This window comes from Castanea sativa, chromosome 7 (genome assembly GCF_040712315.1).
Source record: "Castanea sativa cultivar Marrone di Chiusa Pesio chromosome 7, ASM4071231v1".
In the NCBI taxonomy this organism is placed as follows: Eukaryota; Viridiplantae; Streptophyta; class Magnoliopsida; order Fagales; family Fagaceae; genus Castanea; species Castanea sativa.
In genome coordinates this window covers 28,065,920-28,082,586 of record NC_134019.1, presented here as the reverse complement: position 1 = coordinate 28,082,586, position 16,667 = coordinate 28,065,920, and the positions used below count along the sequence as shown (strand labels likewise).

Genomic DNA, 16,667 nt, shown 5'->3' with positions numbered 1-16,667 from the left:
TTTTAGAGTGTTTTGAGAATTTGTAATCAAAATTGGTTTATTTTAGTATCTGCCACAAAAAAAAAAAAAATGATGAAATGTTAAGCACATTTTTTTTTTACTCGATCCTTCTTGTCTTCAAAGAAAATTTAAAAACCAACAAAAAAAAAAAAAAATCAGTCAAGAATTCCACCCCAACGAAATCACCAATTGCCCAACACAATTGATAATGAACAAAGATGAGCATAATTAAAAATTAAAAATTACAAATTAACAAAAACAATAAAACTTTGAGATTCAAGTGTGGAGTTATTTAGAATTGAAGGTTTCTAGGAGTCAAGAGATATAAATAAAAATAAAATAAAATAAAAAAGAATTCAGCAAACAAAAAGAATTGTTACAGGAGATAGAATGGAAATATATGGTAATGCCTTCTTCTATGGATAAATGCACTTCTTATAGAAGTGTATACTTCAAGAATTTTTTTTCTTAGACAATTTTAAAACATAATTTCAGTTAAAATTATGAAATCATGTGACACAATTTCAAAATTTTAGCCAAAAACACAATTTCAAAAAAAAGTGCGTATAAAATATGTAATAACGAGAGTGTAATAAGAATTTTTAATTAGTTTATACACTAACTGTTTCTTGCAAACAACGAGAAACTAGTCACGTAACGAAAGAGAGATCAAATCAAAAAGCTCATCCCATGAGCTTCATGAACTGACGAACCTCACAAGCTTTTCAATAAACGGAAATCACAAAGATCATTCACTTGCTTGTTTTCTCTCTTAGTGTTGCTCACATGAACGTCCTTTAGCAGGTCCAACTTACTTGGCACAATACCTACATTGTCAATGCTCATAAAACAAATAAGATAGTTGTAAAAAATAGTGTAATCGTAACTTTTTTTTAATAATTAGAATGTGCATATAATGTTTCAAAGTAGACTTAGTCTAGTGCAATTCTCTTTATTTAAAATGAGAAACTTTACTGATTTATTTGTCCTTTATTTACAATCTGTCTTATTATTTCAAAAAAAGAAAAGTGAACTTTCAAATAACCTAGCTCTGCCTTACTTAAAATTGTCAAAGTACCTTTAACCTCTAGATTTAAAATCCCAGCTTATATACTAAAAAATATAAATAATTATAATTGTTGTTCACCTGCTTCAGAATCTACAAATCACAGTAAGCATGTCATCCGTAATAACTAGGGGTGTTTACAGTGCAGTTTTGGGCTATTTTTAACACCGCACTTTGCGGTGCGATTTAACTAAAACTATAACTGCACCACACTTTATTTTTGCAGTTACCTATGCGGTACAGTGTGGTTTAAAATTTAGCCAAGACCATAACCGTAATACACCTCATTTTTATAATTACATGTGCGGTATGGTGTATAAGATGTAGTTTGAACAATTTGAAATTGGTATGTATTTCAAATTTTAGGTTTTTCCTACCCAGCCCAAAACTAAGTTTTCCCTTTGTTTTGGACTAAATTTTAAACTATTGACCTAGTTTTCATTTATTTTGGGCTAGCTTTCCTAGTCAATACTTACTAGAGTTATCAAACTTTTTTTTTTTTTTGAAAACTAAAGTTATTAAACTATTAATAATATATATAATAATAAAAATAAATAAATATATTAATATATAGAGAGGGTGCAGTGCAATTTGTACAATTTTCTTATTATAAAACCGCAAACTGCACTGCACCATGCAGTGCACAGTTACTTGCGGTGCAATTCGATTATGCCATTTGCAAGTAGTTTTGTCAAAGTACCTTTAACCTCTCGATTTAAAATCCCAGCTTATATACTAAAAAATATAAATAATTATAATTGTTGTTCACCTGCTTCAGAATCTACAAATCACAGTAAGCATGTCATCCGTAATAACTAGAGGTGTTTACAGTGCAGTTTTGGGCTATTTTTAACACCGCACTTTGCGGTGCGATTTAACTAAAACTATAACTGCACCACACTTTATTTTTGCAGTTACCTATGCGGTGCAGTGTGGTTTAAAATTTAGTCAAGACCATAACCGTAATACACCTCATTTTTATAATTACATGTGCGGTATGGTGTATAAGATGTAGTTTGAACAATTTGAAATTGGTATGTATTTCAAATTTTAGGTTTTTCCTACCCAGCCCAAAACTAAGTTTTCCCTTTGTTTTGGACTAAATTTTAAACTATTGACCTAGTTTTCATTTATTTTGGGCTAGCTTTCCTAGTCAATACTTACTAGGGTTATCAAACTTTTTTTTTTTTGAAAACTAAAGTTATTAAACTATTAATAATATATATAATAATAAAAATAAATAAATATATTAATATATAGAGAGGGCGCAGTGCAATTTGTACAGTTTTCTTATTATAAAACCGCAAACTGCACTGCACCATGCAGTGCACAATTACTTGCGGTGCAATTCGATTATGCCATTTGCAAGTAGTTTTGTCAAAGTACCTTTAACCTCTCGATTTAAAATCCCAGCTTATATACTAAAAAATATAAATAATTATAATTGTTGTTCACCTGCTTCAGAATCTACAAATCACAGTAAGCATGTCATCCGTAATAACTAGAGGTGTTTACAGTGCAGTTTTGGGCTATTTTTAACACCGCACTTTGCGGTGCGATTTAACTAAAACTATAACTGCACCACACTTTATTTTTGCAGTTACCTATGCGGTGCAGTGTGGTTTAAAATTTAGTCAAGACCATAACCGTAATACACCTCATTTTTATAGTTACATGTGCGGTATGGTGTATAAGATGTAGTTTGAACAATTTGAAATTGGTATGTATTTCAAATTTTAGGTTTTTTCTACCCAGCCCAAAACTAAGTTTTCCCTTTGTTTTGGACTAAATTTTAAACTATTGACCTAGTTTTCATTTATTTTGGGCTAGCTTTCCTAGTCAATACTTACTAGGGTTATCAAACTTTTTTTTTTTTTGAAAACTAAAGTTATTAAACTATTAATAATATATATAATAATAAAAATAAATAAATATATTAATATATAGAGAGGGCGCAGTGCAATTTGTACAGTTTTCTTATTATAAAACCGCAAACTGCACTGCACCATGCAGTGCACAGTTACTTGCGGTGCAATTCGATTATGCCATTTGCAGGTAGTTTTGGTGCGATTTTTGTGGTTTGTGCGGTTTGATAAACACCCCTAGTGATAACAATTCCATGCTCTATTACTTCTTTCTCTCCTTCAAACGTTTCAAAATATTTGTATTGTCCATTAAAGTCACTATAAAAGCATTGGAGATTCTCTAACTTGCCTGAATATATGGCTAAAGAACAAGCATTCATGAAAGTTTCTGAACTTGATTGTGTAAGGATTATAACAAGGCGAAACCTACCTAACGTTCGAGTTCACTTAACAATTAATAAATAAAATAAAACACAATTATAAAAAGAATAGAAAAAAAAAATTTGTTAACCATTCATTATCAGTTGTAGCATTCTCTCTAGTTACTGTACATAACTTTCTCTAGTTAAATTCTCTAGAAAATTTTCCCACCTAATGATAGTGACCATCTGTTTGTGAATTAACCAGTATTCTTATTTTTTAAGATTCCGTCTTTCTACCGCAGCGCACTCTTGGTGCGGTGGTCACTCCACATACATAAATATTTGTAAAGTGTGGGGGCAAAAGACAGGATTCAAATCTTTATGAGAGAGCTTCACACATATATACACTTACACTTAAATTAGGCTAAAGTATAAATTATATCTTGTATAAAAAATAAAAATAAAAATAAAAAAGATTCCATCTTTCTAAGATTCATAGAGACCCAGTCAGGCGCGCAACAACTAACCGAAAAACAACCAGAGCACTAGAATAGTTTTCTCAATTATTCACCAAAACTTAGAAAGTGACATTGACATTCTTGAAGATGATGTTAAAGTATTTCAAGCACCAGTAGCTGCTTTCAGGGTTGAGGAAGGGGAAGGAGAGCATATCAATGAGATTTGATCCCACATCATCTATTCATTTGCTACCATTCACCACATGACCAAGAACTAGGAGGAGGGAGGGGTTGTTAAGATTTGACCTAATATTGGTTATGTATAAACCACTTGAGTAGACACACAGACGTTTAGAAGAAAATTAAGCAGAATCAACTTTTCCATTTCCAACATGCTTCACATTCCACATGCAGTGACCCGCTGTCTTTTTCCAGAGAGTATAATGATGAAAACTGCATCTCACTTCAGGACATTGGAAGATGAACAGGACGTAGAAAGGAAGTCACAAATGTGGACCATTCCAATTATGCATGGTCAGACTCAGTTGCACATATTGGCACTGTGAAAAGATAATGAACCTACAACTTACATGTTTCACTCCAGGGCACAGCCTGTCTAAAGCCAAGGCAACAACTGATTATAGAAGAAAACTAGATCCAACTAATGGTTCCAAAAAACTGAGACCTCTTTCCTGCAGAAGTAAATAATTTTTTCCAATAAGTTTCCATTGCCCTCCACTATTTGATTTTGACGAAATCAATTCCTTTTATTCTTCCCTTCGAAAAAAGGAGAAAGCCTCAACTCTGTATTCTGCACAATATGAAGATTGTCTAGAACTTTAGAACACAGCACATATTGACACTGCAATTACTTACAGGCATCCATAAAAAAACTGGCATACAGGAACCCCTCCTTTCCCAATGACTTGTCTTCTTGAAAGTTATATAACTTACACTAGGTACATGAATTGTTCAATACATTAAAACACACCACACACACACACACACACACAAATATATATAAAGAGAGAGGCAGAGAATGTTAGTGAGGGCATACACTGTACACTCATCTATCACAGGCTACCACACATTACACAATGCCCAGCCAAGCACATATCCCCTGGAGAACAAAGTCGGTGGTGAGTGTCCAACAGTTGCACATTTACTAGTACTCAGAAAACAAATTGCTACATGTAAACCTATACTAACCTGGATGATCTGTCTCATTTAGCATACAAATGGGAAGTTAGAGAACCTGTACTCTGTACAAAAAAAGGTATAAATGTCAACATCCCATACTTATTGGATGGGCAGGAATGCCAGCCGTAAGAGTTTTCCTTTGCATAGTCACTTGATGCTAGCAAATTGACCTGCAAGTTTGTACCTTAGATATCTTAGATTTCATAGAACGGTAGACATTTAACAACATAAAGTAAACAAGGCCGGACTTACACCTTGACAATCTCAGACTTTGAGCCTGGATGTAGATATGCTGCTAAGATACTCATGTTGAAATCCTGGGTGTAGGGACATTGAATGAGAAGGGGAAATAAAAGTTCTTCCCAATAGTGGAAACACCATGATTGATACAACAAGTTTGCTATTAAATAATAATAATAATAATAATAATAATAATAATAATAATAATAATAATAATAATAAAGAGAAAGGTCTAGAGGCAGCTAGGAAAATGGGTTGGATTTTCACAGCTAAGCTAACAGATACTCCTGCATACTGTTGGAGTATTCATTAAGGGGGCAAAACCTGACAATAATTTCACTCTCGGATTGTCTAGGTCAACAAATTATTTAATGGCCCGTTTGATTGTTCAATGAAATTTGATGGCTGTATCCATATCTCATAAGGAATTTAATGACAAATTCATCATCTTATAAAATGTTAGAACCTTAAGTCTCAAGATAGGTGGCTGCATGCAGTTGCATCTTGTACCCATGCCAGCCGCACATGCTTATATGCATGAGGGAGGCATGCTATGGGCTGAGCGTGGTGGCTTTGTGATATTTGGACAGCAGTAAGCCGCCCCTTTCATGATGCATGCTTACACAATTTGGCTAAGTTGTGGCATGATGATGGCCTTGTGCTTGTGCAAGAACTATGGTCATGACCATCAGGTTGCAGGCTACTGTCTGCTATGGGAAGCATGCACAGTAATATGCTGTGGTAGCCTTTCGTGGGCTTGACCATGAGCAAGCTGAAGTGTAGTAGGTGTGCTACTTGAGTGCAAGGCATGCTGAGCTGTCAGAGTGTGTACCATGTGGGATTAAAGTTGGAAAATCATGGCTCGACTGTGGCTGGCTTGAAAGTGTATGTCTGGGCTGCATATTGGTGGTGATGACGTTGGGCTGTCACCTGTGTGACCAACTTGGTGGCGGCACTGGCACGGGCCAAGCCTTCCACTTGGTGTGCGTGGATCAAGGTTGAGTTCTGGGTATGTGCTTGGGCTACAAGCTTGGTGTGGATGGCTTCAAGTGTGCTGGAACATGTGCACAACCTGTGTGTGTGTTCAACAGGTGGCAGAAACATAGTAGAGCAAATACATGTCAGAGACAACCTTGTTAATCTGCTGATAGTGCACTCTGTCTCCAAGATAGTAAGCAATTATGTCCAAGACAAGTCTCAGATTTGTGCTGCAAGCCCAGGGGATTATTAGTTGGTAACTACCGTTGAAAATTATTTCCTAAATACCCTTAAAGTTATTGGGGGTGTCAACATGAGGGAGAGAGGAGAAACAGGGAGTGTTATTTGGGAAAACGGTGTAATCTCTGTAATCATGTGAGTAGTGTAAGCCCTGGCTGATTTTTACTTAGACAGAACCTGAGTGAGTGTTGTGCATAAAAGAGCCTTAGTGTCCTTTGTACTTTAAGGCAATGTAACAAAATTTAGGAGTTCACTCCTATAAATTCTTAGTGTGCAAAGCAGAGGAAAAAACAAAGGGTGTTAATGGGGGAAAACAGTGTAATCTCTGTAATTGTGTGTACTGTAGGCCTTGGTGGCTGAATTTTACAAAGGCAAAACCTGAATGAGTTTCTTATCGAAGGGAGCCTTAGTGTGCTTTGTACTTAGTGGGAAAGTAATAAATTATTTTTGTGCTATGCATGTGTATATTCATACAAACTGTTGTTTAGTTTCCTTGTGTGACTGTCGTTTATTGTAAGCCTTAATAGCTGAATTTTACTAATGCGGAACCTAAGAGTTTTGTGTAAGAGAGCCTTAGTGCCCATGTGGTAATGTGGCTTCAAATTGCACCTTTTTTTTTTGAAAAGTAAACAATTGAAACTAAAACAAAGAATGTAGTTCTCCAGCGTCCAAATGCAACATAAAGGTGGTAATTCCAAATTGCACTTTTTCAAAGCACAGCTTTTTTAAGATTCACTTATTTTTAGGTAGAACTGTTTTAAATAATATCATTTTCAAAAAGCTAAAAATAACTTAGTGTTTGTTTGGGAACAACTTATCTAGCTTTTTGCTGAAAACTTATTTCTATAAGTGTGCTAAAGTATACTTGTACATTGAAAAATTTTGAAATTAAACCAAATTTTTTTGAAGATAAAACGAATTCTTAAAAGCTTATTTTAAATTTTGTATTTGATGACTGCCATTCTTGAATTGTCCCATTAATGGTTATTAGATTGGTCTTTCAAATGACACGCAATAGGAAAGGAATTTCAGAGATAACTAACAGATAAAAGATAAAATTGGTTACAATAGCAGAGAACTTGACAAGTGTCACTTGACAGGCTGACCTGAGAAATGATTTACATGATAGATATGTAATAATATGTAAATAACATGCCTGAATTTAATAGACTATTATTATTTAATAACAAAATAATATACTACTTAATTTTTAATTAGGACTTAAACCAAATCTAACAAGAAGATTTAGAAACAAGTTGCTTTAAACAATAAAGATATTTTTATTTTAAGACAAGTAATAAATACATAGATAAGGCACAAAATGAGGACTCAAGCGTACACAAGAAGTATACAAAGGATGAACCAAACAAATCCCCCCCCCCCCCCCCCAAAACCCCCAACACCAAAAAAAAAGGGGGAGAAACCTAAAGTTCAGCTGATCTAAAAATTCTAAATAACTAGTCCTAGAAGTTGAGTTGATGTAGCACCTATTCCCACTCATGTAAGTAACATAAGAATATCATATTTTGAAGGGATAAATTAAAATCTCATATTAAGAATATCCTCAAAACGTGCATCAAAAGAAGTCAAGACAATTTTCAAAAGCTAAACAGGAAGAGGAAAAGTATATATAATTACACCCCACAATTGTAAGGAACACATTTGATGAATCAAGCATAGAAGTTATGTTATCATAAGAGTGTTAACTGGAAGAGAGTGATACATATTTTATTCAAACCCTGCATTGGCAATTTCAATGTTGCATCAACCTTGATGACCAGTAAATGTAAATTCTGAGGGTAATTGTTTTAGGGAAAGAACACAACTCTAATATATCATGATGGAGCACTATCGAAGGAAGTAAGAGATTTGGCAAACCAATATCTCAGAAAGCAACTTCTCAATAAAAATAAGCAGAGAAAAGGAAAATAATCATCCATCAACACGTCCAAAATGTCAACTCTATGCTTGAAACAAATAAAATGGCAAAATCTGAAATAATTTCATAAATATACTACACATTTACTAAAAGTGGTTTCAATATATGCACATCAGCAGTAAAATGCAGAACTCACCCTGTAAAGGATCACCCCTCAAAGATTGCACAAACATAGACCCTGAGCCACTTCCCTGCGGAACAAAAATCTGAAATAATTTCATAAATATACTACACATTTACTAAAAGAGGTTTCAATTATGCATATCAGTAGTAAAATGCAGAACTCACCTTGAAAGAATCACCCCTCAAAGATTGCACAAACATAGAACCTGAGCCACTTCCCTGCTGAACAAAAGAACTAATCTCAAAACTATCCTCAAAATAGTAATTGAACTTGAACAGCGCAATGTAGCAAATGGACATAATTTCTTCAGTATATGTTTTTTCAAAGGGACTGGGAGTTCATTAGGGAGGTGAAGCATTTCCTGGTACAGAGTTCGTATTTGTATTTCATTTCTTTCTCTCTCTTTTTGGCTTGCCTTTTCTTGTCTTGACAGAGTTTCACAGTATCTCCTTCACAGTGTTCATATATGATGAAAACGGAGGAAAGAGAAGCTCAGACCTTTTAGTTTTGCTTGGTAATTACATATACATTTAGTGGATCTTAAACTCATGACCTCACCCTCAACCATGCTTTTACAAGGTAAGAAGATCAAACTGGTTAATACTGCAGGTTCAGCTCAATCCAGACAAACTTTCAGCAGAACCATTGTACTCTTACATTTAATTTTTAATTTTGTTCCCATCTAACCTTGTTTGTGTTCAATTTCTAGGGTTAAAAATAATTATCCTAGCACACATAAATATTATTTATATCTGTGGGTAATTACAGTGAGATCCTATTTTGCCCCGAGCACTAATGCACACTCACAATTTTTTATTATTTATATATCCTTTTACTTTGAAAATTTTAACCACATCATATTCTGTACTTTTAAATTTTGTCATTTTAATTTTAACTAATTAGTGAGAACTTTTTGAGAAATTAAAAGATGAAGAAACCACCAAATGCTAATCTCTTTAGAGGAGTATAGGTATATGCATCCATATCCATAAGTGGTTCATACATTATGACACCTCAAAGTGTAACGCAAACCAAGTAATTATAAGGACTCAAGTACCTCCAAAGATATATCCCTAAGATGCCTTCCAGTTTGAGCACAGCAAATGCAGACTACATGTTCATCACAACTCCCGCTGATAATATAATCCCTTCCATTCATTTAATACAAACGAGTGTAATTCTGAGAGCTTCCTGTAGAAGCTATTTCAAACTTCAAGTGAAGCCCCCCATCAACGGCCAGAAGTTGTCTAACCTGACAACGTCCACATGTTAGTCTCAAGTATTAAATTCTTAAGAGATTTGATTAAACCATGAATAAATAAAAAAAAGAGAAGGAATATTCATCTCAAAAAGGCCCATATGCATAATCTAATACATTAATACTATGATTACTTGCCTATACGCATAATGAAATCCACAACAATTAATAATGGAGTCCCCCTAAGTATACACTAAGGTATGGATTTACACCAAAAGGCAACAGAGTACATATCCTCCTATGACCTCAGTGCACACCTGCATCCACAACCAGAAAATATCCCTCATTTCTTTCATTCCAAATAGACCACCCTGCAACAAATAATCTTCCACAGAAAACGCTCCATAGATGCCAAGGCGCTAGTATGCGTCCGTATATCTAAGACCTTCCTATTAGAGTGCATAGAAACTTTATGGTGGCCATATTGACATAGGCACTTTCACGGCATTGGTTCAGGACCAAAATCCTAGCCTAATGAATATCAGGACCCCGTAATATTGGGTGGTCTATGGCCAAAAACTACCAATCCTCAATGAGGGCTTCATACAAAAGAAGAATAGAGCAAACAACTAAAGTTAGTAATTAAAAATTATGGATACAAAAGAAAGGGAAAAACTTCACAAAGAAGAATTTTACAGGAAAAAGAATGTTGAATGCTGTTAATGAAAATTTCTATTTCAATGATTAGGTTCAAGACAGGTTCTAACCAAATTTCTTTTTAAATTAGATAATTGATATATGTGCCTAGACCAATCCCAATAATCATTTGAAGTCCAAGACTTGGGGGCAGAATTCCTGGGATGGGACCTAAGTATAAGTTGGATATTTGAAAACTTAGAAAGAAGAAAAATGACGCCTCTAACATGCTGTGAATTAGTTTAATCCTACCTCGTTTTCCACAGCTGACACAAGAAGATAATGATCATCTGGAGAAAAGCAAACCATCACATGACCCCTAGAGCTTGAAGCAGTATAGCAAGGCCATATTGGTTTCTGTCTCAAGTCCCACATCTTGACATCTTGATCAAAGGAAGACGTAGAAAAAAGTGAGGGAGAATAGTTGGCAAACTTCACAACATTAATATGCTCTCAATGCATATCAGTGAACACCTGTAAGCGTCTTCCACTGTTTATGTCATACAATGCAACATTTCTTGAGTACCCACTTGATAGAAAAAGTTCATCCGTAGAGTTAACATGAACAGACATCAACTGGTCAAAATCATCAAAGGTGAAAAAACCAGCAGTGTTATATAGGCCCATATTTGTTGTTGGCATTTTCTGGATATCATACAATTTCAGTGAACCATTATCTGAACCAGCTATGAGCTGGCATTCACCAAGGGGGAAAAACAAGAAAGAATTAGAAATTCCATATTCATTAGAGATAAAATCAACAAGAAGAAAATGCTCTAAAAATGCACCAATAGTGAATGTCAAATGATAAAATACAAGAATGACTTGAATAATCCATGAAACTGCCCAAAATTTCAGGTGCAGATTTTTCTAACAGAATTATATCCCCGAGAAATGGAAAATTTTCTGGAATTAACAAAATCCCCTAAGGCAGGTAGATACTTGTGTCATGAACTCTTAGAAAGTATGATTACAACCATTTCTAATCATGCTAACTCGTATCTAACATCCCACTGTAAGCAGTTCTTGCAGTCACTAGCCACAGAACACAACATTTCTGGTTGTTGAATCAATCTATCCCCTGCATGGCTCCAATTAAGCATGACAGGAAAAAAACAAAACATTCTGAAGTCTGATGATGTAGCAGTCTGCAAATATAAATGCAGCAATAATTGCCCAGAAAAGAACTTCTAAATGCAGAGTGTATGTAATAATAGAATAATAAAGCACAAGAATTTACTCTCTTTACCACATTCTCTGCAGGCTGATAGCTCCTTCATACCTCATGTGATGTATTTGGGAAGAGTGGAATCATTGAGAAGAATTGTTGCTCTTTTGAGGGAAAGGAGTTACCTTTGCCACATTTTAAGTTTCTCTTTCTCAAGGCCTTAAACAGTTATACAACTAGACTTCCCATTCCTATCATTTCTCCATGACTACCTTCATGGACTTTTTAGATGACTTACTTTTCAGTTGTTAAGTTTTTCTCTTTCTGTTCCTTGTTGCTTTTCTCTACAATATATATATATATATATATATATATATATATATATATATATATATATATATATTTATATTTTTTTTTTTTTTTTTTTTTTTTTTTGATAGGTAATAAAGATATATATTCAAGAACACTACCTTATGCAAAAAAACACAAGGCAGAGAGAAAAATACAAAAGGAAGAGCAAAAGAAAAAAGATAAAAAAAAAAAGATAAAAGAAAAGAAACTAAGTACACAGAAGAGAGCTAAGCAACATAGGGAGAGAATCACTAGAGGTGAGTCCCCAAACCCTAGACCAGTCAAACAAAGTGCCACTAAAAGAGGCCAAAAGCTGGTCATCTGAACTTTCTATGTCCTCAAACGTCCTCCTATTTCACTCCCTCCAAAGACACCACATCAAGCATAATAGAGCTAAATTTCAAATGCTAGACAAATGCTTTCCAGGCCAATTCCACCAACCGAATAGAGTATCCGCAACCGAACCAAACAAGACCCAACAAAACCCAAAAGATCTAAACACCAAACTCCACAGCCAATGAGCCTTCCCACAATGAAGTAACAAATGATCCACCGTTTCCCCATTAATGCGGCACATGATACACCAGTCTACAAAATCCAACCCTCTACCCCTCAAATTATTACCTGTAAGGATCCTATCCCATACAGCAGTTCACACGAAGAAGGAAACACGCCGAGGAGCCTTAACCTTCCAAACACCTTTCCAAGGAAACATAATGGGAAAGGGGCTTCTCAACTTATTATAAAACAAACGAATATCAAAGTCCCCATTCTTTGTCAACTTCCATCGCATACGACCTCCGTTCTCAGTGGGAGGAAGATTAGAGCCCAAGGTACGAAGAAAATCATCCACGCCACCCATCCCCTATACTAGGATAGCACTTTATTTATGCACTTGTTAAATGAATTTCTATTACTCATATATTAAAAATTAAAATTAAAATTTATAATATATATGTATATATATATATATTAAACCAGAACAAGAAGAATACCAAGATTAATTCTATCTTTCACATGATTAAATATCAGTTGATAATTTTAATCTAAGCTCAATTGTCAATACTACATCATTTTTTTTTTTAATGTATTTCTCATTAACATTTGATTCACATAAACAATCATCTGCAAACATGATAAATTACAGCCCAAAACTTTGTCAGAACTATTAGAATAAAACAATGAATGTCTTCTAGCAACCAGAGGTTAACTGTACATATTGTTTTTCAATTCAATGATATGTGGGAAATCATACATAACTTAAAATTTACTCAACTCTCCTCCTTTTCTTCTGTCATCTGATTTATACAATGTACGTGGCCAGCCTTAAATGTCGAGAATCAAATCCTTCTTTTAAGCTCCCAGAGAAAGCACATAATCATGTACAACACCATCTGATTTCTGCTCATCTCCCTGCCCAAACTATATATAACACGGGCATGAAAAGAGAGAACAAAGGACTGAATTGATTAGAGTGTAAGAAGCTAAAAAAACAAGGCACAAACTGTCATCCATTCAAAGAGGAGAATTTTCTAAGACCATTTATTTCTTATACGTTCTGATAACCTAAATTCTTCTGCCTTGGAAACATGCGGATCAAGCTTATGAAGGTTGTTAACAAACATGCTTGCCTCATCATGACGATTGAGCTTACAGTAAGAATCTACAATGGAATTGTATGTGTTCTGGTTTGGTTTACATCCGTGCTTTATCATGAATCGAACCACATCAATGGCGTCTGGGAACATGGAATCAGCAGCATAGCTAGCAACAAAGGTATTATAAGTGACCACGTCTGGAACAATGCCAGAATCCTTCATTTCCGAGAATATCCGTGAAGCCTCCCTCATCCGACCATTTCTACAGTAGGCATAAATAACAGTATTATATGAAATTATGTCAGGCTTTATTCCTTTCTCCAAAAGTTCCCTCAAAGTTTCTTCTGCTCGCTCAAAGTTTTCGGAGCGGCTGTACATATACATCAAACTATTGTAAGTCGTCAAGCTCAGGGTGAACCCACTCTCATTCATGAAAGTCAAAATCTCATTTGTTTTGATAACCATCTGCCTCCTGCCATATATAGAAACCATGGCATTTAGAGCAGTTATGTCAGGTGAAAACCCTCTTTTACTCAACTCCAAGAAAGCACGCTCCGTCTCTGTTAGAAGGTCACTTTTACTATTTACTAAAACAAGGGTCTTCAAAAGCACAGGATGGGGTTCAATTGCACCAGAATATATCTCTTCTGCCAGAGCACACATACGTCCAGTCTCCTTGCCATTAGCATAAGCATGAAGCAAAGAACTATATGTCAGCTCATTGGGTTTGCACTGAGCATCCTTCATTTCAGCAAGTACTTTCTCAGACTGTTCCCAAAGTCCTCCCCGGGCAAGGGCAGCCAAAACAGCATTGTAGGTGGAAAGGTCTGGAGCAACCCCTGCTTCCAGCATTCTCTTATAAACAGCCATGGCTTGGTCAAAAGAACCACACCTGCTGTATGCACTGATTAAGGTGTTGAAGGTGTCCCTTTCAGGCACAAACCCTGCCCTCTTCATTTCCTTAAACACTCCTGATACTTCTGAGTCCATTCCGTTTTGCCCAAACACTGCCAGAAGAGTATTCCAAGTAACAATATCAGGGGTACAACTACAATGACCGATCTCTTCAAAGACCTTCATCATTTCTTCAAACATTCCACGGTTACCATACATCTTAATAAGGGCATTAAAGGTGCAGATATTTGGTTTGCACCCAGCACTTTCCATCTCCTTAAAAACCTTCATCGCAGACTCATCCTTCCCAGATTTCTCAAATCCAGACAAAAGAGTGGTGTATGTGATTACATCAGGCTTAATCCCTCTCTCCACCATTTGATTTTTAAGATCCATTGCTTCATCCAACAGACCATCTCTAGCATATGCCGATATCAATGAATTGTAAGTCACAATGCTAGGAGCAAACCCATTCAACTCCATCTCTCTCAAAACCTCCATGGCTTCCTTTGGCCGCCTAGACTTTCCATAAACATCCAAAAAAGCATTATAAGTAACCTTATCTGGTGTAAACCCTCTTGATTTCATCTCCTCAAAAAGCGCGGCTGCTTCTTCATACAAAGAGCCACGGCAACAACAACTTATAAGCGTATTATAAGTATACAAATCAGGGGCAATCCCAGCATTCTTCATGCCATCAACAACATCCATAATCTTATTCCAAGGCGTGCTCATTTTCCCATACACATTCAAAATCACATTATAAGTTATCAAGGTAGGTTTACATCCCTCTTCCTCCATTTTCTTAAAAAGCATCACGGCCTCTTTATACCTCTCATTACTAGAACAAGCACTTATCAAAGAAGTATAAACATAAACATCAATATCAAGCCCATCTTTTTGTAAATTGTGAAGCAAAGACTTGGCGGCTGACACCCTACCTTGTTTGCCAAGAATACCAATAACCACAGCAACAATAGAGCCATTCAAAATCAATTTACAATCTTTATGATTCCGAACCCACTCAAACACACTCAAAGCCAAGTCATGTTTCTTGTTAAACCTTAAACCCTTTATTATACCGGACACATCAAAAGACAAGGACTCCACGCTAGAAAAAACGCTCTCTTGAGATGATGGCTCAAACAATTGAAGCAAAACTTCATGTAGTTTAGCAGAATCAAAAAGTGGGTCAATGAGAGTTTGAAGAATTTTCTGACCTTTGAGGGAGAGGCGGCGGTGGGACCAGGGCTTGCCACGGTTGGGGTCACGAGACTTGCCGATGCGGTTGCGGGTTCTGGGCACTGGGGACCGAGTGCTGGTCTCCGAGTGTGAGGAAGTCTTGGGGTTTTGGAGAAGAAGGAGGTCTTGGATAATAGGGGATATGGGTGGTGTTGGTGAAGGTAATGGAGGGTGGTGCTGGGTGTGGTGGTTGTTGGGGAATATGGGTCTTGAGTGTGGTGGGTTTGGGAGAAGAAGAGGTAGAGCTACATTTTCTGCCATTGGAGATAGAGACACACAGAGAGAGAGAGAGAGAGAGAGAGATTGGTTTTACTTTTATTTTATGAAGCTGGGTGATGTGGGTGTGTTTAAGCTGCAGCCACAAAGAAAGGGGAAAGATCTTTTGGTTGAGGGACAAAGTGACAAGGAGGATTTGTGGCTGTGTTTGGAATGTTTTGTAATAGGATAGTAATTCACGTGTAATAGGAATTTGGTGATTTAGTTGCATCTTTATTAAATGAATTAATTATTACATTGAAATAACTATACATTTTTAAAACGAATGTAATAATTATTGTTTAGTGCATACGATAGATTTTAATTCAAAAATATAAAATTTTCTTATACATCATCTTTTACAAGTTTTTCATATGTAACAACCAAACTTATACCACTACGCACCTTGGGTGCGGTGGTCACTCCATAAATATAAATGTTTATAGGATGTAGGGTAAAAGATGGGGTTTAAGCCTTTAGGAATGAGTTTTACACATATATACACTTAGATTATAATAGAGTAGAATTCTATCTTGTATCAAAAAAAAAAAATCAACCAAACTTATGAATAGCAATAGTTATTTTATTACAATTTCTTATATTCCCAGTAATAAATATTACTATTCTTAATGCAATTTACATTCAGTGTACCGAACTTACCTTAAGTCCTACTTGGAATTTAACTTGTATACCATGACACAACCAACCCTTGCTAGCTAGTATACAAGTATTCTATGTTGAAGCAATAGTTGAATTTGTATTGTGTGTGAGAAAGTGTAGTTCTACAAGACTA

At 35.5% G+C, this 16,667-nt stretch overlaps 2 protein-coding genes across 6 annotated transcripts; both read right to left on the bottom strand.

Annotated features, from left to right (window-relative positions):
• Positions 1 to 3,706: 3,706 nt before the first annotated feature.
• LOC142642459 (protein DWD HYPERSENSITIVE TO UV-B 1-like) lies at positions 3,707 to 9,720 on the bottom strand. 5 transcript variants are annotated; one of them, XM_075816818.1, is made up of 7 exons: positions 9,530 to 9,720; positions 8,637 to 8,690; positions 8,485 to 8,554; positions 5,206 to 5,268; positions 4,961 to 5,121; positions 4,809 to 4,871; positions 3,707 to 4,562 (listed from the first exon to the last, which is right to left on the bottom strand). In XM_075816818.1, the coding sequence occupies exons 1-4, from the start codon at positions 9,629 to 9,631 to the stop codon at positions 5,216 to 5,218; spliced, it is 279 nt and encodes a 92-aa protein (XP_075672933.1). In that variant the 5' UTR covers positions 9,632 to 9,720; the 3' UTR covers positions 3,707 to 4,562; positions 4,809 to 4,871; positions 4,961 to 5,121; positions 5,206 to 5,215. The 5 variants fall into 5 exon arrangements, with proteins under 5 accessions (XP_075672933.1, XP_075672936.1, XP_075672934.1 ...); XM_075816821.1 differs by having other exon boundaries at positions 4,961 to 6,399; XM_075816819.1 differs by having other exon boundaries at positions 4,961 to 6,263.
• A 3,227-nt stretch (positions 9,721 to 12,947) lies between these two features.
• LOC142642457 (uncharacterized) lies at positions 12,948 to 16,002 on the bottom strand. The gene has a single exon (XM_075816813.1). The coding sequence runs from the start codon at positions 15,878 to 15,880 to the stop codon at positions 13,418 to 13,420; it is 2,463 nt and encodes an 820-aa protein (XP_075672928.1). The 5' UTR covers positions 15,881 to 16,002; the 3' UTR covers positions 12,948 to 13,417.
• Between the last annotated feature and the right edge of the window lie 665 nt (positions 16,003 to 16,667).